Source organism: Schistocerca americana, chromosome 2 (genome assembly GCF_021461395.2).
Source record: "Schistocerca americana isolate TAMUIC-IGC-003095 chromosome 2, iqSchAmer2.1, whole genome shotgun sequence".
NCBI classification, from domain to species: Eukaryota; Metazoa; Arthropoda; class Insecta; order Orthoptera; family Acrididae; genus Schistocerca; species Schistocerca americana.
The window spans coordinates 450,186,667-450,211,269 of NC_060120.1; the positions used below are offsets into that span (position 1 = coordinate 450,186,667).

Sequence of the window (24,603 nt, forward strand, 5' to 3'; positions counted from 1 at the left end):
ACACATAGCACCTTCACCAAACATCCAAAATATGTTCCAAATGTATGAATTTTGTGATGGGTACAATCAGCGATCTATTTTGCTTCTACGGCAACACACGTCTATAATATAAACAACGTCTCTGCCTTTGCGTTACGAAACTGCGTTTGTAAACTTTCAACCTTAGAACAAAATTAAACCATTCCTTCGCATTTTCTGTATTTTTAAGTAAATAACTCACTCTTACATCCTTTTAAGTACAAACTATAGATCAAATTATTTTATTACGATTTTTATCAGTTAAATTACCCTGAGAAAACTCTTTTCTTCGTAAATACTTTGGATTACTTATCTTACGTTCACTTTTCACTCAAGAATCTCTCACTTCGACAGCTCTCTTCTATTTGTTAATATTGCACAGTTTAAGATCTCGCTTGCTTCTGTCATAATGAATGATTTCTCTCAAATAGCAGTTACTTAGTAACTCTGGCCTAAACGAGAACGCGGGGTCTAGGTTTTGACTTTAAAACAAAATAACAATATATTTTCTTCTCTTTACTAACCACTTACAGAGACAAACGCCAACGGGTGATGGAGTGAGAAACAAAACTGAAGTAATAATAAAAAAAAAATCAAACAAAAATCCTAGGTGCTAACACCAGTTTTTAACTCAATTTAAAACGGATACTGTGAAATTCGCAACCACTTCAGGTGTTAGCGATCTGCGATGCCACTAACAAAACGTGAATGAAAGTGTCACTCGTCATTATTAAGTACAGGGATAATGGTTGCAGTGGAATTCCGCTTAAATGTGGTTCAGCTAGAGTCTCGATCAAAACGAAACGTTACTGTCGCAAACGCGAGTGGGGTAAGCTTTATCAAAATAAAAGAAAAAGACGACGGTCTGGATGTTACAGTAAAATCTCCGAGAACTCCGCTCGACAGTAAAATAATTCAGTATCCACAAAATTATATTCACGTATCACCTCAAATACCAGATCTGTCCAATACATTCACGACCATTACTCTATCTATGCCTCAGAAAACGCCTTCGTCAGCTTTTAAGATTAATCACAGCACCCACTTTATAGGCGTGCTGTGCTACTAATGCACCATAACCGCAACCACGACTCAAATAGCTTCAGACCGATCGATGAAGCCAAACAATATTATCTTCGATTCATAGACCTCAGAAAACTCGTAACCGCGTTACACGCACAAAATTTAAATCCACACTCAGGTAACTGAAGAATGCATCATTGCGATAATTCTTCAAAATAAGTCGAGAAGCGCAATAAAATTTCTTGTCTTTGATATCCAGTCTATACCCATTGCTGCAATCTCTCCCTGAAATACAGACCCTAGCAGACGTACCTATAAAACTACGGAATCTTCGCACTTCCATAATGCATCGATACAACCGCCCGATTAATTAATGTCGATGGCTAACCGCATCAGCTCAAGTTAGCGAACGAACAGTAACTAAATATTCGATCCTTCCGATCCTCTACATACGAACTTAGTTCCTCTTAAGTGCCTCCCACTGTTCCTCGATAGCAATTCAACTTTCCTCGGTTCCAAAACCATAGGTGAACAATTTCGTTGACAAAAGCACGGTGCCATAATTGTCCCTTAACAGTTATCAATGAGCAACATATAGCCATCGGTCGTTCTTATAGCAGCCAGCTGGTGCACTATGGACTCTGGCTCCAGCCTCTGCGGTTGCCTCTGGGCTGACGGCTGAACTTTGCCTCCACGTCCCGAACAAAATACTCGACTATCTGCACAAATACACAACACATATATATTACATATAGAAAGTTATAAATTTTTACATGTTCCTTTTCCCACATTTTATTTGTCTCGTACTGTTTCAATATAGTGAAACGAACCCAAAAAAATTACATCTCCAAAACGTGCGAAATCATTCTGTCCCAGCACTATGTTTGTTGAGCCTGTCCCAATTTTCGTGAAATCAGACCTTAAAGTAATGGGAAATATTTTCAAAGCTCCTATTTAATGATCACACTTCTTCTGTTACTAGAAGAATTATCTCTAACTTTTACAACTTCCATAACTCAAGTGACTACAGCACATTTCAAACCAAGTCTTGCTCGAAATGCTTGGTCGTTTCTTTTGCGACCGTGATACATTGACAGAAATGCACAGAATACAAAGAAAAATACTGAGTGTACTTTTGTACGTCTTTCTCGCATAATTTGGTTGTATAATGATTTGGAACTTGGATTCTTAGAGATTGGTTGGAAGGTTCTTTGATATGCTATACATTTAAAGACACATTTGAAGGTTATAAAATGTGTTATTCGCCCACTGAAGGATGTCCGACTTATCCAGAATGGTATTACAGAATTATTTTATCGTTACTGTTCCTAGCTACGTGGGTTGAAACGTTCCAGACTTTACCTCAGTGTCAGAACTTCCTGAATCGTGCATGTTGACTGCACACTTAATTCGCACTAGACACAATAACTGCTCCGGTCGCGGTGGCCGAGCGGTTCTAGGCGCTTCAGTCCGGAACCGCGGGACTGCTACGGTCTCAGGTTCGAATCCTGCCTCTGGCATGGATGTGTGTGATGTCCTTAGGTTAGTTAGGTTTATGTAGTTCTAAGTTCTAGGGGACTGTTGACCTCAGGTGTTTTTTTTTTAAGTCTCATAGTGCTCAGAGCCAACCACAATAATTGCCAGGTTAAGACTTACTTAACGAAAGTACTGATCACATAGTGCACGGTGTTCCTAAAATATAATTTTAATATTTCATGTGTTGTAGCAGTTCATGAGGAGACATTTCGGAAAAAAAAGTGCTGTTCAATTCCCTTCTAAGTAAACAGACATTTAAAATAACGCGTTCCACTGTGCGGTGTATGCTGGGTAAATGGGCATTCACTGTGACTACAGTCATTGTTACACAAGTAATCAACTAACTAATGTGGTAACAATACCCATTGTTCACCACTTATGTGGTTGTCGAAAGGTTGCGGGTCAACAGTGGAAGAAGATCAGTACCGAAGCGTTAATACTGTACGTTTTATTTATGTCTTGCGTTTGGCCACTGTTACTACATTAGTTAGTTTGCTATAATGCAGTAATTACCAGGGTCACAATAAATATCACTCTTTCATCCAGTAGACGTAAGAGATTACAATAGAACATTTTATGTTTGTTTCTATGTAACTCATAATATATCACAGAGACAAAGGAAAGTGTTGAAGGGGTTCCGGAACGCCCTATACTTGCAATGTTAAAATAACGCTTATAAATTACATCTTACCTCACAAAGTATTTGAGGTAGGAAGTTGAACTTATTACAGATTATTTATTGGAATATGGGCTATAACTTAACACAGGAATTTTACAAAATTTTAGTTCAGTTATTAAAGATGATTTTTTTTCAATTGTAATGTAAATTCACAACATTTTTTTGCAATTTTTTATTTATATATTCAAAAATATACAGTTTTTTGGAAAAAGGCTGTGTTAAATTATGCAGAAGGTACTGTGTAACATTTACTGAAAGTTTGAAACAAATATGTTTGGAAGATACTTAGAAAACATGTAATTAGTATGAGAAAATAAAAGTTTTGGGAATCGAGCGACAAAGATTGGATTAACTTTTTAGTGCATTCCAGGTCCATAGGATGGATTATCTTCATCCTCTGCAAACTCCTCCTCCAGCTTCCTCTTGTTCCTTCTCCTGTTTACTCTTGCTTGTATTTCTAGACTCTTTACAGCCCTGTCTGCAGCCCGAAGGCGTTCCTTGTCTAAAGCAAGCATCGCTCGTTGTTGTGTTCGTAGATTTTGCTTCAGTTGCAGTTACTGCAACACTGTTCCAAAAGGTGGTCATGTATGAACACTTATCACATTTCAGTTGTATTTCACTAGCAAGTCCTACGTGCTTTATTATGGAGAGTTCCAGACCAACTTCACTACAATGAATACATCTTACACAGTTTGAAAAAATTCCTTTGAGAACCGACATATCAAATATTTCATTCACATCCGATTCGCCCATAAAACATTCATAGTTTTCACTCATTGAACCAAGCTTCTTCTGTGAAGTATTTCCTTTCCCACTTTGACTGCTATAGGCAGGTGTACTTGAGAGGTTAGGTTCACTCACTTGGTTATCGCCTTTATTGTTTACAGTAATAACACATACCTTTGGCTTTCCAACATTTCTCCTTTTCTTACAAGCCTTCAATGGATTTCTAATAACTTTACTTTTACTCATTATTATACTTCAACAAAACAGAGACTCAAGAAACAGAATTAATTACGAATATTTTCGAGATAACGACAGAGTAAATAAACATGAAACAATCGACAATCACACCAGCAATATATATTGAACCATCACAGGCTAGCCACAACACATACTTTACCTCACATCACTAAAATGTACCTGATGAACACGGACGTTAATAATAACACCATTTGACAGCAGTTTAACAGCATCACAGTGGGTCACGCCCATGTAGAACACATTTCCAAAAAAATTTAAAAATAGTTGTAGTCTTCGGAATTGAATAAATTATATATCTATTAAAAGGTAATAGTCTGCAGATTCAGAAAACGCAAAAAAGTAAAAATTTAACTTTTCATGATTTTGAGCCTTTCCGGAGCCCCGTAAGTGCAACTAAATTTTATTAACGATATTGTTATTTATGAGACAGTATTATCCAATAAAAAAGAAAAAGAAAACACGAAGAAGCATGGACATCTAGATTCTAATCGGATGACGACAAAATAGTACTCTGGTCAAAGAACACACAACTATCTTCAAATGTACCTTTCTCTATATTTTTCGCTATTTTTTAATTAATGCAGATTGACCAGTTTTATTAATGTTGTATGTAAGATATATTTAGGTTTTATTTATGGAAATGGTGTTTTGTAATTGATTGCTAATAATAATTTACTGCAAATGAAACTAATGTTAACACTTTTCGTCACTTTCATCTACATCTACTGGTTCATACATACTCCGCAAGCCACCGTAAGGTGCGAGGCGGAGGGTACCTTGTATCACTACTAGTCATTTTCTTCCCTGTTCCACTTGAAAACAGAGCGAGAGAACAACGACTGTCTGCAGTGCCTCCGAACGAGCCCTAATTTCTCTTATCTTCATCATACTTACGCAAAATGTACCTTGGCGGCAGTAGAATTAAATAAACAAACGTCATGTGGCACACCTGCCTGGTGCAAGTCTTTCAGCTGGACGCCACTTCGGCGACTTACGTGTGCGTCAGCCAACGGCACCCGGAGTTCCCCGGACGGTCACCCATCCAAGTACTAACCGAGTCAACGTTATTTAACATTGGTGATTGGACGGGAACCGGTGTTACCAACACTACAATTTATCTGCAGTCAGCCTCAAATGCCGGTTCTCTAAATTTTCTCAACAGTGTTCCTCAGAACGAACGTGTTTAGATTGGAACACAATAAAGCTGTAAGTTTAGAGCTGTCTGTGGTCTGGAGCAAACGACGTATAGACGTGTATGACTGGCTGCCACCGACAAAATGAAAACCATAATATATGGAATTCGTCCTCAGAAAGCTTCCAGAGACAAAAAAGCTTGTGAACTGTTATTAAGAACCCCTCTCGAGCAGAGAGCAGGTAGCGCTACCGATCTATGAACATTAACTGATCATAACTAACTGGACATCTGTTAGTGGACATTAATGTCGGGGCGTCGAGCCTTTGCCTGTATGGTGGCTTGAACTCTGTAGGGGACGCCTTTAATGTAGAGGAATGGCAGCCTGTTCTTCCTCAAGAGAGGAAACTAGTAAAGTTACTGATGTTGGAAACTGGGGTAGGAGCGAAGTCGATATTCTAACGCGTTCCAAAGGTGTTCCAGGGGTTTCAGGTCGGGACTCTGGGCAGGCCAGTCCATTTTAAGAATGTTATTGTCACAGACCATTGCCTCATGGATGCTGTTTTATGGCTGGGTGCACTGTCCTGCTGATACAAACATTTATTGTCTCCGAATTGTTCCTCTATTGCACGCAGAACATGCTGTAAAGTGTGTTTATATACTTCCACATTCAGCATTTTTTTAATCACAAAAGTGGGGTAACACCTTAACCACGGAAAACGCCCCAGTATTGTAACACATGTCTTCCGCAGGTCGCTGTTGGCATTACAAATGATGACAGCTAACATTTCCCAAGCATTTGCCAAATTAAAACCTTCTATCGGATTTCCAGGGGGTGTAGCGTGATTCATGCACCAAATCACTCGTTTCCAGTCATCCACTGTCCAATGACGTCGACCTTTACACCACCGCAAGTGTCACTTAGCACTGGGTACAGAAATGTGTGGTTCGCGAGCAACTGCTCGACCACACTAGACCATTCTTTTTAACTCCATGCGCACCACCGTTCTGATAGTTGGAATGTTCGCAGAACTTCCTTCTGCTGATTCCATGCGATTTTTTACAACCACCTTACGCACTGCTCGACATGAGGTAAGCCAGGTACTGGTCTAGGTGTGCTTGTTCCTTCGCGTTTCCACTTGACAGTCATATCACCGACAATCGCCACGGGCAGCTTTAGAAGAGTTGAATTATCCTAATGAATTTGTTACTCCAGTGGCATCCAACGACTAGTAGACATTCAAAGTCACTGAGCTCTTCTGGCTGACAAGTTCTGCTTCTCTGCTGAGAAAACAAGAATTCCCCGCCTCCTTTGACACTGGCGGGTCCACCTCTCACGACATGTAATGGACATAGGGGTGTCCGGATACTTTTGATCAAATAGTGTTTATGACAGCAGGCATACAGAAGATATATAGATATTAAATTCACTGTAGATGTAACCTTATCTTTTTTCTCTTCCTCTCGCTTTCTCTCCATTCGTTTCCAGCACCTTCCATCGATATGACTTTCATTTGGTCATTTCTCCTTCAATTATATTTCATCTATATATACGTCAACACAGTACTCTGCAAGCCACCATACGATGTATGGCTGAAGGTATCTTGCACCATTACTAGTCAATTCCTTTTCAGTTCCACATGCAAATGAAGACAGGGAAAAACGACTTTCTAAATGCGTACATATGAGACCTAATTTCTTCCGCGGTCCTTTGCCATACTCGTATGTATGTAGGTGGCAGTGTCTTTGTACGGTCAGCCGAAAATTCTGGTTCTCCAAACTTTTCCAATAGTGTTTGTCGATAAGAATGTCGTCTTCCCTTGAGGAATGCCCATTTAGATTAGCAGAGCGTTTTCTAATACTAGCGTGTGGATCGAACTTACTGGTAAGAAATCTAGCAGCACAGTAGTGAATTTCTTCGATGTCTTCCTTTAACACGACCTGGTGGGAACCGCAAAGACTCGAGCAATACTCAAGAATGACTTCCACAAGTGTCTTATACCCAGTCTCCTCTACAAATGATCTACACTTACTTCGAATTGTCCCAATAAACCGAGGTCGATTATTTGCCTGCCCTACTATCCACATCAGGTCCTCGTTCCATTTCATATCCCTCAGCAAAGTTGTGCCTAGATATTTAATCGGCATGACTGTGTCAAGCAGCACAAACTAAAATGTATTCATTCGTTCAGGACTGTTCTTCCCTACCAGTCGGCGGTAGCTCGCGTTTTTATACATTCCGAACAACCTGCCTTGTCTCACACCAAACAGAAATTCTGTCTAAGTCATTCTGCACCCTCCTGGTGTCACTCAGTGACGGCACTTTCCGATCAACACAGCGTCATCAGCAAAAGTTGCAGATTACTTCTCACACTATCCGTCATATTATTTTCATATGTAGAGAGCAAGAACGGTCCAATTACACTTCCCTGGAGCACACCTGCCGATACTTTGTCTCTGATAAACGCTCACCTTCCAAGACAAAATACTGGGTTCTTTTACTTAAGAAGTCCTCGAGGCAATCACGTATCTGAGACGATATTCCATACGCTCAGTCCTTCGTTAACAATGTGCGGTAGAGTACTGCGTCAGGCGCTTTCCGGAAATCTAGGACTATGGAACTTGCCTATTTCCCTTCATCCATTGTTCGCAGGATATCGTGCATGGAAAGGGCAAACTGAATTTCGAACGAGGAACTTTTTCTGCATTCGTGTTAGTTTGTAGAGAGAAGCTTTTCTCTCAAGGAAATTTATGACATTCGAACTGAGAATATGTTCAAAAATTTTGCAGCAGATCGATGTTAAGGATATTGGTCTGTAATTTTGCGGATCAGTACAGGAGTCACCTACGCTTTTATCCTAGAGCTTGGGACTTTGCGCGCCGGCCGCGTGGCCAAGCGGTTCTAGGCGCTTCAGTCTGGAACAGCGCGACTGCTACGGTCGCAGGTTCGAATCCTGCCTCGGGCATGGATGTGTGTGATGTCCTTAGGTTAGTTAGGTTTGAGTACTTCTAAGTTCTAGGGGACTGATGACCTCAGATGTTAAGTCCCATAGTGCTCAGAGCCATTTGAACAATTTTGGGACTTTGCGCTTGGCGAGAGATTCTCGACAAATACGAGCTAAGTAAGGGGCCAATGCCGTAGATTACCCTTTGTAAAACCTAGTTGGGATTCCATCGGGACTGGAGACTTACTTGTTTTCACTCTTTTAGTTAATTCTCTAAGCCAGGGATGCTTATTACTATTGTCCTCCAGACGGGAGTTCGTGCAGCGGTCAAACGGCGGTATGTTAGTAGAATTCTTAAAGGTGAGATTTAAAACTTTAATTTTCCAATTGCTGTCTTCTACTGCCTTTTGCCCATTTAGCGATTTTACAGACGCCCAGAATTTTCTTGGGTTCTCGGCAAGATCTTTCACCATGTGACGGTCGAAGTTGTATGCTCCTTACTTCCATCTTTTTATAGGAGCACGTACTTCTACTAACTTTCATCTGTCGATATTTTTGCGTTCTGTTCTGTACCGAGAGTGCAACTGTGTCTGTCTCAATAAGAGACTGGTGAGCCAAAACATTATAACCACTGTCCATCGCGATGTTGATGCGCCCGGTGGCGTTGTGGTCATGTGACTGGGTAACAAAATTATGTAAGCAGGGCACTCATGGACGGGGAATCGCCGTAGCCAAGATATCGGCTGAAAATGGGGAAATCCATTGAGATAAGCGACTTTGATAAAGGGCACGTGATTATTACCCATAGCCTACGAACAAGTATCTCGAAAACGGCGAAGCTGGTCTAATGTTCACGTGCTACTGTCGTGAGCATCTACGGAAAGAGGTAGAAGGATCCGCAGCAGGCCTCCCCTACGTGTTCACATGTTGACCAACGACATTGTTAGTTACGTCTGCAGTGAGTTTGGTACCGTTAAACAATGGAAACGTGTCGGCTCTTCGGGTGAATCGCCGTTTTTGCTATACTAGGTCGCTGCGCTGCTTGTCTCCACTAACGCCGTCATCGAGATGAACGACGGCACGAAACGTGCAGCGCGCCACAGGCACAGGCTGGTGGAAGCAACATTTTGCTGTGGGAGACATTCTCCTGCGCTTGCATGGAGCCTGTTGTAGTAACTGAAGACACGCTGACAGCTGCGAATCACCTGCATCCTTTCATGCTTGATATCTTCCCCGACGGCGATGTCATTTTCCAGCAGTATAATTGTCCGTGTCTCAGAGTCATAACCATGTTACAATGGTTTGAGGAGCATTATATTGAACTCACGTTGACGTCTCGGTGATCAAATTCGCCTGATTTAAATCCTATGGAACCCATATGGGTCACTATCAGCTGCCATCACCGCGTACGCAAATCAGCGGCCCGTTATTTACGCGAATTACATTACCTGTGCATAGACATCTAATACCACATACTTCCACAAACCTACCAATGTTCTGTGGGGTCCCTGATACGCAGAATCAGTAACGTATTTCGTTCCAAAGATGGACAAACAAGATACTATTAGAAGGCGGTCATAACGTTTTGGCTCATCAGTGTATACTCTTGTCGTAGTCGCTTATTCCTTTTGTATATCTCTTATTGCGCGTTTCGATTTAACGGCATCACCATATAGATCCGTGGTACAAAAAACCGAATTAGAATGGAGAAAAAGACTTTTAGAAAATAACAATGTTTAGAGTAATTTTGATGGGGCATAAATTGAATTATGTACCTCATGGACACAAGGCATCTTGTCAGAGTTAACATTTTACCCAACTTCAGAGGCCAAACTGGCTCTCGCCACGCAGCGGTTCACAACGTAAACATGTGCTTCCATCAGATGACTAAGGCGAACGACGTATGTTGAATATGATTTGCCATAGTTTTTCGCGTAAATTAACTCAGTCATAGAAATCTTTAACCGCGTACTGAGTGATGGAAAGAATTTAAAAATGGTTCAAAATGGCTCTGAGCACTATGGGACTCAACTGCTGTGGTCATAAGTCCCCTAGAACTTAGAACTACTTAAACCTAACTAACCTAAGGACATCACACACATCCATGCCCGAGGCAGGATTCGAACCTGCGACCGTCGCGGTCGTGCGGTTCCAGACTGTAGCGCCTTTAACCGCTCGGCCACTTCGGCCGGCCGGAAAGAATTTAATTGATAACAGAATTAACTTCAAACAGTAACTAAAATCTTATGTGCTTGACAACTCCTGTGAGACACACATACATACAGATATACAAAAACTGAATATTTTGCGCAGGAAACTGGTTCTTCTGGAACAGTTAGCGACCACGTCACAGGACAGTGAAAGCGAAAATACATTATACGTGCAGATTACACGAGAAGAAAATTACGTTTTCAAAAACTTTTGGACACCCGACACGGTATCGAAGTCTGTGGTTATCTACTATGGACGTTCATTACGTTACAAAATTGGAACGTCGTAGAGGTGTACATTATGTGTGTTCGTTGGTGATAGTGTCTTTGGTTTCGTGATTATGCACCCTGAGTACTCAGCTGAGTTAAAAATGTGTTTGTTTTTCCTGGAGGAATATGGACCGTGCACCTAAATAGCTGTTGTCGTGACACTGTCTAAGTTCATGCACCATATACGCAGACTTACATTACCTTGTTTTACCGGTTGCACAAATGATGTCAAGTACATTTAAGGAAGAAACGTTTATAAGTGAGCACGAATTTTAATATATTTATTTTTATCGCTTTTACGAGATTCTTGTAGAGCAATTTTGGTGACGAAGGCTTGCTCCTTCGAAACATTGAACATAGTTAATTATAGATAATTTCATACGTGTAAAAATAAATCGCGTGAATCATTGGTTAGCAAAAGCCGGCTTGCGAGCCGCATGAAGCCTGAATCAAGGATTCGTGCGTCTCGCGGTTCTCAGCCGTATTTTGTAACGTTATGTGGCTAAGAGCCGAATCCAAAAATGTCAACTAGCGTAAAGAGCTTCTTAAGAGTGTAGTTTTCCTACACAGCATGAATCAAAAATACTTATAGGAACAGTAAGGTCTTAAGATGCACTCACTTATTATTGACTGTGGTGAACTCGCAAGTGAGCCAAGTACATCTGGGCGTTTACCTCAGACGTAGAGACCACTGAGGGGTTAGAGGGTGTGAGAGAGGGAATCTTTTGCCCTTTGTCTGCCAATGTTGACAATTCACGAGCGTACTTCACTAGTGCCCATCACCTACTAAGACACAAATTTTGACACGGAACTAACATGGATTCGTGAATTTGCATTATATAAGGAGCAGTCAACTCAAAAGGAGACAGATGGGAAAAAGTAAGTAAACTTTATATTATTTTAAAAGAAATCATCACAAATGATAATACATGTATCCCACTGTGAGACAAGCCGGTCGGTGCCTGAATGGAAAAAAGCTTGCGCCTCCCTACCGAACCATGATTGTTCCTAGGCGTGCGCCTCTTCGTCCAAAGCAAATAGACAGCCATGGATGTCTTTCGCCACGCTCGCATAATATTTAAATCGTATGGGGAAAGATCGGGACCGCATGGGGGAAGTGTAGGAGCGACCCAGCGGAACTTCTGCAGCGTAGTCGAAACAACCTTAGCAACATGAAGGCCAATCTCTCCCCATGGGCTTTGGAGCCCTGAAGAAAGACATCCATTGCTAACGATATGCTGCGAACAAAGAGGTGCACACCCAGATACAATAATATTTCCATAGACAACGGCAAACGGGTTTCCAAGATGGCACCGACCGCCTTGTCTCACATTGGGATAAACGTGTTAATAATTTAGAGATTACCTTTTAAATTATAAACAGTTTCCTTACTTTTTTTCTGTCTGTCTCGTTTCCATTTGACTGTCCTTTATAGAGACGACATCTTCAAATGCGGTACACATTTGTAGCAAGGAATATATAATTAATTAAATCTTTTGCAATAAATAGAAACGAATAGGAGAAAAATAACATTCAAAATATTTAGTAAACATTTTGGTCCTGTCTGACACTGCATTATTAATAAAAATACAATTGTTGTTATTAATCAATTAATCATCTGCCCACACAGACAGCGCAACAACACTTCTGCAGGCAGTTACAGTGCCATCACTATGGGGTCGCTGAGGGTCGTAAGAAATTGAAACAGAATAATCGACTCGGAGTGTTCTGAATGGAACCGACTTCCAACAATCAGTACTTGGAGACCGGTGGCCAAATTATCGCATTCGTACTACGGCTACTCCATTGCATTCTCCTATCATACTAATTTATGAAGGTTCCCAATTGGTACACAAGCTGCCTGAGTTGCAGTCCCGCTTGTCAGTGTTGGCTCTTTAGCCAAAAAGTTTGACGACCACGGGCGTAAATGTTCAGCTTGTTTTCCGCTGAGAAGACGTACTATAACTGTGTGATAGCGAAACGCCGCACTGCAGAAACATTGGGACCCACAGATTAGGAAAGGGTGGAAACGATTGACTATTTGACAAACACATTACATAAAACAGATTTATTGAAAATCACGAAGCTCAGCAAATTACAATTGTGCGTTCCATAGAAAAATTGTCTTTCATCATGGAACACCTCATAAGAACAATTTTTATGCTGAAACACAATTATTCAAACCAGCAATAGCGCAAGATTATTAAACTGCTCTTAAGACTATTATTGATCCAACAGAAAAGAAAAAGTTAATCGAATAAAAAATCAATTGAACTCAATAAACAGTTATTCACAAGAGGATCAGGTTAGTTGTCTGAATTGAAATTACGCTACAAACATCAGAATAGATCTAGCTTAAAAATGATTTTGTACTTGTTTAATAATGATTTATTTAAAAAAAACTTTCACACGCTATTTCACCGCCTTGGGGGTAGAATTTCCAACAGTGCTTAAACATACATTTTTTTTAATTGCTGACCGAGAAACCAAAACCAACTTTCGTCCTCCCAGCTTTAAAACTGACTTATTAGCGACGTATTTTCAAAAATCATTTCAGCCCCTATTTCAACCCCTTAGTGTGGAATTTCGGAAACTCCCTTCTTAAATGATACCTACAGTATAGGATTAATACGCTCTTCAAATTTTGAGTTTCTATCCTTACGGGTTTGCACTAGGCAATGATGAGTCAATCAGTCAGGACATTCAATTGGTTGAGAAGGGATCCATTCGACTGAATCTTTACTTGAATTTGTGTCAATTGAAACAAATAAATTTCAATAAGATCATGAATTTATTGAAAGAAAATAAATCGTAACTGTAAATTATTGATTTATGAGCCTCAGTGAAACTTCGTGCATCGTTGATGTTTGTGTGATGTACCTGTGTATGTGATGTGTCATGCAGTTGAGAAAGGAATTACCTTCAAAGTTGGGTTAAAACCCCATTCTTCGGTAATATTCGTCCCAAATGATATCATCTGGAAGGAACTGTTATCCTTCTGTATATTCTGCAAGAAATGCTTCGATCGAGGTTCTTGGCCAGAAGGCAATGATGCCAGTGGCTGTGCTAGCCGTGTCAGTTGTGGTAAATTGATCTTTCCACTCGCACAACATAATCCTGGTAGTTCATGTCGAAATCTCAAAGCATTGCAGTGTTGACAAACATTGCTCATTATTCAGAAATCGACCAATACATCTGCGGCATAAGCGACCGTTGGATCGTATCTGAACGCCAAACGTTTAGTTCAAATTGTCATGTTTGACTGTATGCTCCAAATTATTCTCTGCATAAGCTCCAACTGAGCGAGACAAAGTCGACTGTATCCGTTGATCCGGTGTCATAGTGGATCGTACTTGAGAAATTCATATTTGGTTTGCCTCCAAACACTGTCCATGCCCTCGTCAGTCTCATTGACTCGTCGCTCATGTAATTGGCTTGCGTTGTGCGTACATTGACCGATGTTTTGACGCCTCACTGGTGGCATTTTTTTCCAAAGAAATAAATCACGAACTGAAATCAACAGAACATTTGCAATATACCAAATTACCATGAACTTAAATCAACTGAAAGTTTGCAACACACCAAATTACCACGAACTGGCATCAATTCAATCTTTGCAACACACCAAAGATATGATAACCACGGATAACACACTGAAATATTGCTTTAATTGTATTCTTTTTCGTTAAACATTAATATTCAATTCGGAATTTATTGTTGTTATGAAATCATGCGACAGCAGAAGTGTCATACTAAATGTCACACTATTTCTTTTTTTATGAGAACATGTGACAACAGAACTGTCAAATCGTCCATCATATTTCTTTAATTGATACAAAAATACCATCAAAATTTCCGACTTTTTCAGTGGATTTTCCAAAAATTTTCTTTCATACAAACCTTGTCCTGACAAAGAACACAGAAAAAGAAAGAAAGAAAAAAGAACCAGCCAACTCTGTGAAGCTGTTCTCAAGTGATGATCTTTCATATATGAGGCAACTGTTTTTTATTTACATAGATCAGACATTTTACTATATTAACAAAGACATTTGCAGTTATACTAGTAATATGTGAAGTGTTTACAAATGTATTTAGTAAACAAAATCAAACAGCACTCATTTGTTCATACGTCTAATAACAATTTAAGTTAACATATCCGAAGTCTTACACAGACACTGCACTTTTCCAGTACTGCTTCCCCTTCATTTTGAAATATTGTCTTCGAGATTCTCTTCTATGCTGCAACTCCACCTTATCTCTTTTTAGAGACCAACAGTAGTCAGTAACCATCCCTTTATCCCACCTGCCTTTATAATGTGATTCTATTTCTTTCATGTCTTGATGAGTATTTTCTCCATGTTCTTCTCTAACATCTCCAAGATTGCCATTGAAGAAGTCAAGATGGCTATGAAGAAAATGGATTTTATGGCTGATATCCTAAATATTTCAGAGCTATCAACATATTTTTCATCATGGCTTTGAAATCTGGATGCTTCCTACTCCGTAAGAAAATGTCAACCCACTTTTTGTCCAAGACAGTCGTTGTTCTTGTATTAGTACATTCACAAATACTTCATCTTTTATCAAATTTCTAATGCTTGTTCCCACAAATATTGCTTGTAAGTTTAGCCTCAGACAGAAAAGAAAATTTGGAATTTATATACTTAAAAAATCGCCATCTTTAGGAAATGCTTTGATAAACTGTTTCATGATTCCCAATTTAATGTGAAGAGGTGGCATGATGATTTCACCAAAGATTCTCTTATCACGTTTTTGTCCTCAGGATTCATTGTTATTCTGGTAGGCCATTCGATTCTACTCCAATGTGATTCATGGGTACGACTATCCCACAGGCACACGACACAAGGAAATATCGTAAAGCCTGACTGTTGTCCCAGCAGCATTCCTATTACTTTCAGGTACCGACATACAACCCATTGGTATTTCGAATAGCTTAATACCTTCAGCAGTATCTCCATGTTTCCATAGATTTCTTTTAAGTGCACAGAGTATGCTACTGGCACTGAGTCATGCTTAATTCTAATGTGTAGAAGTACGCCCTTATGTGAGAAACTTAAAAACAGGAAACTTTAGGAATTACATAAAAACTGTAGAACAGATTGTATCTTCGTAAAGAGCGTTAAAAGACCACTCGAAGTGATCCACTTTCGTATGAAGCACCGAAACATCGCAATCCTGTTTAATTCTGCTAATGCTGCAATTTTAAAAGGGGAATACTCCACCATAAATGTAGGTAATAGTACCATAGAGCAGGTTTTTAACCGTCAGTAGCTGATACCAGTTGTACTCGGAACACCAGCCAGCATTGAGCACATTTGAGCAAATTCTGTATTTTTCATCTGGCTGCCTGATCAACGTTAGAAATTATCAACAACAATAATTATCAGGAATGATTCCTTCCCTTTTGCACTGCTTGTCCAGTTTCTAGGTGCCATTCTTTACAGCAAATTCTCGTCTACTTGGCTTCCAAGTCCTCCATATAGTATACAGAATATCTCTAGTTCACCTGAAAACACTGAGTCTCCAATACTGTTGAAGTAGAAGATTTCTATATGTCTTATTCGCCCAAAAACTTCGGTACTCAGTACGCTCATGACCGATATACACACTGACAACATCCAGTAAGACAGTGCATGGCACCTTCCGTCTAGAGCCAAGTAGGCAAGCTGTCTGCGCTGACCGAGCATACATCGAGACGCGCACTTGTTGCTTACCGCTGTTACTGTACCAGGTCACACCCCTCCTCTTACCACTACGCTGGCACAGATGAAACCTCACTTCAGTCAGAGAGGTCACCTCACCATCGATAGAGAGTATAGCCAATGTAACCACAGTGAGCTCACAAAAGTCATGAAATAGAGATATGCACATATGCAGATAGCGGTAAGTATCGCATACACATGGTATAATATGGCATTGCATTGGCGGAGCTGTCATTTGTACTCAGATAATCGATGTGAAAAGGTTTCCAACTTGATTATGGCCGCACAGACTGGAAGAATTAACAGAATTTGAATGGGGAATGGTAGTTGAAGCTAGAGGCGTGGGGCATTGCATTTCGGAAATCGTTGGGGAATCCAGTAGGCTCTTCCAAGATCCACAGTGTCAAGAGAGTGCCGGGAATACCAGATTCCAGGCGTTACCTCTCACCATGGACAACGCAGTGGCCGACGGCCTTGACTTAACGACTGAAAGCAACAGCGTTTGCGTACAGTTGTCAGTGCTAACAGACAAGCAACGCCATGAAACAATCGCAGAAGTCAACGTGGGACGTACGACGGACGCATCTGTTAGGACAACGCGGTGAAATGAGGCAGACAACAGACACGACTGCCACTGCTAACGGCACAACATCGTTTGCAAAGCTTCTCCTGTGCTCGTGACTCTATACTCGTATAATGGGCCGTAGACGACTGTAAAACCGTGACTGGGTCAGATGAGTCCTGATTTCAGATGGTAAGAGTCAGGGGACTCGATTGATGCTAGCACCCTATATACTACACTCCTGGAAATGGAAAAAAGAACACATTGACACCGGTGTGTCAGACCCACCATACTTGCTCCGGACACTGCGAGAGGACTGTACAAGCAATGATCACACGCACGGCACAGCGGACACACCAGGAACCGCGGTGTTGGCCGTCGAATGGCGCTAGCTGCGCAGCATTTGTGCACCGCCGCCGTCAGTGTCAGCCAGTTTGCCGTGGCATACGGAGCTCCATCGCAGTCTTTAACACTGGTAGCATGCCGCGACAGCGTGGACGTGAACCGTATGTGCAGTTGACGGACTTTGAGCGAGGGCGTATAGTGGGCATGCGGGAGGCCGGATGGACGTACCGCCGAATTGCTCAACACGTGGGGCGTGAGGTCTCCACAGTACATCGATGTTGTCGCCAGTGGTCGGCGGAAGGTGCACGTGCCCGTCGACCTGGGACCGGACCGCAGCGACGTACGGATGCACGCCAAGACCGTAGGATCCTACGCAGTGCCGTAGGGGACCGCACCGCCACTTCCCAGCAAATTACGGACACTGTTGCTCCTGGGGTATCGGCGAGGACCATTCGCAACCGTCTCCATGAAGCTGGGCTACGGTCCCGCACACCGTTAGGCCGTCTTCCGCTCACGCCCCAACATCGTGCAGCCCGCCTCCAGTGGTGTCGCGACAGGCGTGAATGGAGGGACGAATGGAGACGTGTCGTCTTCAGCGATGAGAGTCGCTTCTGCCTTGGTGCCAATGATGGTCGTATGCGTGTTTGGCGCCGTGCAGGTGAGCGCCACAATCAGGACTGCATACGACCGAGGCACACAGGGCCAACACCCGGCATCATGGTGTGGGAAGCGATCTCCTACACTGGCCGTACACCACTGGTGATCGTCGAGGGGACACTGAATAGTGCACGGTACATCCAAACCGTCATCGAACCCATCGTTCTACCATTCCTAGACCGGCAAGGGAACTTGCTGTTCCAACAGGACAATGCACGTCCGCATGTATCCCGTGCCACCCAACGTGCTCTAGAAGGTGTAAGTCAACTACCCTGGCCAGCAAGATCTCCGGATCTGTCCCCCATTGAGCATGTTTGGGACTGGATGAAGCGTCGTCTCACGCGGTCTGCACGTCCAGCACGAACGCTGGTCCAACTGAGGCGCCAGGTGGAAATGGCATGGCAAGCCGTTCCACAGGACTACATCCAGCATCTCTACGATCGTCTCCATGGGAGAATAGCAGCCTGCATTGCTGCGAAAGGTGGATATATACTGTTCTAGTGCCGACATTGTGCATGCTCTGTTGCCTGTGTCTATGTGCCTGTGGTTCTGTCAGTGTGATCATGTGATGTATCTGACCCCAGGAATGTGTCAATAAAGTTTCCCCTTCCTGGGACAATGAATTCACGGTGTTCTTATTTCAATTTCCAGGAGTGTATTATACACAGTACAATCACCAATAAATTTGAGTTTCATTTGAATACCTATAAATATTGATACAGAGTCATATTTTGACAGTTGGCACATACGTCTAGTATGAACACGCACATATTTGTCAGTAAAGAAATTCGTAGATTGGTCAGACCTAGTAGCACCCAAGGACTGGATTTATCGTAAAGGTAGGCGATTAAGTCACGTGGTGGAAAGTTCTCAATGTACGCCAGGCAGGCATCATCATGACTCAGGTGAATGTAGGTCAATGCTATTATTGATCACATGGTTCATCACATGATGTTAATGTTTGGTATATGAGTTCTTCTAGTGATTTCGTTACAACACGCTGGTCTTTTTGGATCTAATGACTTTGATTTTCATCGAGTCTGGCGTTATCACGGCAGCACGCTGCAGTCTTTCTAGCGGCATGCTGCTGCTGGAGATTAAGTGCAAAAAGTTAAAGTCCAGCCATATATATAGGATGGTCCATTGATCGTGACCGGGCCAAATATCTCACGAAAAAACTACAAAGAACGAAACTTGTCTAGCTTGAAGGGGGAAACCAGATGGCGCTATGGTTGGCCCGCTAGATGACGCTACCATAGGTCAAACGAATATTAACTGCGTTTTTTTTATAATAGGAACCCCATTTTTTATTACATGTTCTTGTAGTGCATAAAGAAATATGAACGTTTTAGTTGGACCACTTTTTTCGCTTTGTGATAGATGGCGCTGTAGTAGTCACAAACATATGGCTCACAATTTTAGACGAACAGTTGGTAACAGGTAGGTTTTTTAAGTTAAAATACAGAACGTAGGTACGTTTGAACATTTTATTTCGGTTGTTCCAATGTGATACATGTACATTTGTGATATTATTAATTATGAGAACGCATGCTGTTACAGCGTGAGTCCCTGTAAATATCACATTAATCCAATAAATGCTCAAAGTGATGTCCGTCAACCTCAATGCATTTGGCAATACGTGTAACGACATTCCTCTCAACAGCGAGTAGTTCGCCTCCCGTAATGTTCGCACATGCATTGACAATGCGCTGACGCACGTTGTCAGGCGTTGTCGGTGGATCACGATAGCAAATATCCCTCAACTTTTCCCACAGAAAGCAAGCCGGGGACGTCAGATCCGGTGAACGTGCGGGCCATGGTATGGTGCTTCGATGGCTAATCCACCTGTCATGAAATATGCTATTCAATACCGCTTCAACCGCACGCGAGCTAAGTGCCGGACATCCATCATGTTGGCAGTACATCGCCATTCTGTAATACAGTGAAACATCTTGTAGTAATATCGGTAGAACATTACGTAGGAAATCGGCATACATTGCACCATTTAGATTGCCATAGATAAAATGGGGGCCAGTTATCCTTCCTTCCATAACGCCGCACCATACATTCACCCGCCAAGGTCGCTGATGTTCCACTTGTCGCAGCCATCGTGGATTTTCCGTTACCCAATAGTGCATATTATGCCGGTTTACGTTACCGATGTTGGTGAATGACGCTTCGTCGCTAAATAGAACACATGCATAAAATCTGTCATCGTCCCATAATTTCTCTTGTGCCCAGTGCCACAACTGTACACGACGTTCAAAGTCGTTGCCAGGAATTCCTGGTGCATAGAAATATGGTACAGGTGCAATCGATGTCGATGTAGCATACCCAACACCTACGTTTTTGAGATTCCCGATCCTCGTGCAATTTGTCTGCTACTGATGTACGGATTAGCCGCGACAGCAGCTAAAACTCCTACTTGGGCATCATCATTTGTTGCAAGTCGTGGTGGACGTTTCACACGTGGCTCAACACTTCCTGTTTCCTTAAATAACGTAACTATCCGGCGAACGGTCCGGACACTTGGATGATGTCGTCCAGGATACCGAGCAGCATACATAGCACAAGCGCATTGGGCATTTTCATCAGAATAGCCATACATCAACACGATATCGACCTTATCCGCAATTGGTAAACGGTCCATTTTAACACGGGCAATGTATCACGAAGCAAATACCGTTATCACTGGCGGAATGTTGCGTGATACCACGTACTTATACGTTTGCAACTATTACAGCGCCATCTATCACAAAGCGAAAAAAGTGGCCCAACTAAAACATTCATATTTCTTTATGTACTACACGAATATGTAATAAAAATGGGGATTCCTATTAAAAAAAACGCAGTTGATGTCCGGTTGACCTATGGCAGCGCTATCTAGCTGGCCAACCATAGCGCCATCTGGTTTCCCCCTTCAAGCTAGACGAGTTTCGTTCGATGTAGTTTTTTCGTTTGATGCTTATTTCGTGAGATATTTGGCCCAGTCACTATCAATGGACCACCCTGTATATGTATACCAAATATGAACACCATGTGATGAGCCATATGGTCAATAAGAGCATTTACCTACATTCACTTGAGCTGTGATATTGGTGTAGATCCCATGAAGTCGTGGACCCAAGTTGTCAACAAGGCACTGTGCAAGCTGGTGGTGGTTCCATAATTGTGTGAGCTGCGTTTACGTGGAATGGATGGGTCTTCTGGTCTAATTGAACCGATCATTGACTGGAAATAGTTGTCTTCAGCTACTTGGAGACTATTTGCAGCCATTCGTGGACTACATGTTCCCAAACAGCAATAGAATGCTTATGTATGACAATGTGCCATGTCACCTGGCCACAGTCGTTCGCGATTAGTTTGAAGAACATTCTGGATAACACGGTTTAATGATTTGGCCACCTGTATTACCCAACACGAAACCCGTCGAACCTTTATGTGACGTAATCGAGAGGTCAGTTCGTGCATAAAATCCTGCAACGGTAACACTTTCGCAATATTGTGGACAGCTATAGAGGCAGCATGGTTGAAAGTTTCTGGAGGTGATTTCCAACGACTTGTTGACCCCACGCCGCGACGAGTTGCTGCACTACGCCGGGAAAAAGGAGGTCCGACACAGTATTAGGAGGTATCCCACGACTTTTGTCACCTCAGTACATAGTGCTGAACATGGCACAGCAGCTACGATTCGTGGAATGTGCAGGTAACATTAGCAGGTAACCTGGTGCGGTTGCAGGCTGCCCGGTGATGGGCGTTCTGACGCTGGGCCTGGCGTTCTGCGGCTGCCAGCCGGTGTGGGCCGCCGTGCTGCTGGCCGCCGCCACCGCCGTCAGCGGCGCCATCTCCTCGGGGCCGCTCGCCAGCCTCGTCGACCTCAGCCCCAACTTCGCAGGTAGGCCCGCGACACAAACATCCAAAGTTAACAAGGCCGCGGGGGGGGGACACTCGTAACCATAAAAGACAAAGAAATCATTAGTATTTTATTACCGTTTAATACAACATTATATGAGGGCTTGCTGAAAAGTAATGTCTCTGATTTTATGTGAAAACTCCTAAAACATTTTACATCTTTATTCTTCATATCAACCTATTAACTTCTCGACATGGTCACTCTAGCGAAGAATACATTTCTCCCAACGGGAGACCAGTTTATCGATCCCGCCACTGTAGAATGTATCACTTTGTTGCTGCAGCTGCAACCTCACCTACATCACTATCAAAGTGGAGTCCTCGAAGGTGTTTATAAGTTTTGGGAAAATAAGGAAGTCGGTTGGGGCCAAGTCAGGACAGTATTGAGGATGATCGAGGACAGTGAACCCGCGGCGTTGGAACTGTTGAAGATGTCGCAGTCCTCGTGCGTTCTCTGGCTTTGTCATGCTGGAGAAAAGGGTACTCCACGTATCGACAATCTCCTCGAATTTGTCGTTTTACTTTCTCACACAAAGACATAGTTACATTACACATCTCCATGTTATACAGTAAAATTTGGAGACCTCTAGCGACAAAGGGTCGCAACTTCTGTCAGCAAAGGGGGAAAGTCGACCGAGTAATATCCGTGGCATTTAATAAAGCACTCCGTCTTCAGGCCACGAGTGGCCTACCGGGACCATCCGACCGCCGTGTCATCCTCAGAGGAGGATGCGGATAGGAGGGGCGTGGGGTCAGCACACTGCTCTCCGGTCGTTATGATGGCGTTCTTGACCAAAGCCGCTACTAGTCGGTCAAGTAGCTCCTCAATTGGCATCACGAGGCTGAGTGCACCCCGAAAAATAGCAACAGCGCATGGTGGCTGGGTGGTCACCCATCCAAGTGCCGGCCACGCCCAACAGCGCTTAACTTCGGTGATCTCATGGGAACCGGTGTATCCACTGCGGCAAGGCCATTGCCATGACATTTAATATTTCAACTGATATTGAGAACAGAATAAAAAATTCGCAAGCATCACTTTTCAGTACGCCCTTCTAGTAGTTCCTTGTATCCTAGCTTCCAGAGTCCCCTGTCTTTTCAATATTCCATCTGCAAATTCTTTGACAAAACTCCTCTGACATACCCTTGTAACATGCACTTTGAGTAATGACTGTCTCTCTGTTATGACATATCCACCACATCGATGATATTCATTTTGGAATGAAACTGCAAGGCATGTCCACATTGATGAATTGTAAATTTTGTACTTTAGCTGATCATATTGCTGGTCTCGTTGTCTCCACTCCAAGGTATGATTGTTGTGACGAATTATTACCTGTATGGACAAAATTCACTTTAACAATGGATGACATATTGCATGAGAGAAGTCACAGCTGTATCAATGTTTTTGAATCATTTACTGTTAGTCTCAGTTGTAATTACTGACACTTCGTAATGGTTTCGATCACATCTAATGACGATCTTCAGATCTGATTAATCGTGTATTGTGAGAAATAAGTAAAATACTCGCGAGTAAATTCGTGATTAATGAGCTCAGCAAATGATCATTAAATGTGATCAAAACTAGCTATCAAGTGTGACTAATTGCAACTGTGATTGTTATGATAAATATTTTATTAAAAAAATACTATTTCCACAGAGAGGCTGTAAATACTAAACGCAAAACGTTTCTCCATTTCGACTCTTGTGTATTTCCCAAACACTGTTTCACAGCTATATACAATCATACCTCTCCATTTCAATTAACTTCCAACTCTATCTTTCCCTCACAACTGAAACATCTCTCATACTCATAGCAACCAACAACCAGAACATAACACCTCGCCTAGCGGGAGGAAGAAGAACAGAGGTAATAATACACATGTACATCAAAGAGCTAAACAGTTACATAGATATTCAACAAACGCATTTAAATCGACTTCTGAAATTTTCCCGGCGTATTTCTTCTTCTAATAATTTCCGGGTATGCAGCCGGATCCCGTCGACATTCTGCCACGATATTTCGGCCCAGAGACGTCCGGCCATCATCAGGTGAGTACACAACTACTGAAGAGCCCAGGTGCAGTCGACGTATTTATGCCGAAGCTCGCGCATGTGAAATGTACTGGCATCCTACAGCGCATGCGTCAGGTGTTGACATGCGCAGCATAGCCGAGTTGTACGTGCTGCCCTCGGTGGTGGAAATAAAGGTTCATCTAGTCATTGAGTATCGAATGACACTGTCGATTCCGCTGTGATTGTATAATTTTAATAACAGGATTCCAATTTTTATCCAGCTGAAAGCCGTTGTCACGATTTATAAGATTATTGGCAAGACGTATTTCCACTGATTCCTTGATTACGGAATCCCAAAAACCGAAAACCGGGGATAAAATTTTTGTTACATCGTATTCCATTGAATGTCCCAAAGAAATACAGTGCTCTGCTACTGCCGATTTTGACGGTTGCCGCAGACGGGTGTATCTTTCATGTTCTATACATCGTTCATGGACAGTTCTTGTCGTCTGGCCAATATATGCAGCGCCACATTCACAGGGAATTTTGTAGACGCCTGTCTTCTTCAGTTGTAAATCGTCTTTAACGGATCCA

The 24,603-nt window shown here is 42.2% G+C and overlaps 1 protein-coding gene and 1 pseudogene across 1 annotated transcript in view; one reads left to right on the plus strand and one right to left on the minus strand.

Annotated features, from left to right (window-relative positions):
• Positions 1–24,603, plus strand: part of LOC124594086 (sialin-like) — a 287,657-nt gene that overhangs the window by 241,282 nt on the left and 21,772 nt on the right. The window contains exon 8 of the mRNA XM_047132436.1: positions 21,824–21,979. Within this exon, the coding sequence (XP_046988392.1) occupies positions 21,824–21,979 (156 nt within the window). The remainder of the gene's footprint in view (positions 1–21,823; positions 21,980–24,603) is intronic.
• Positions 22,858–22,974, minus strand: LOC124596928 (annotated as a pseudogene).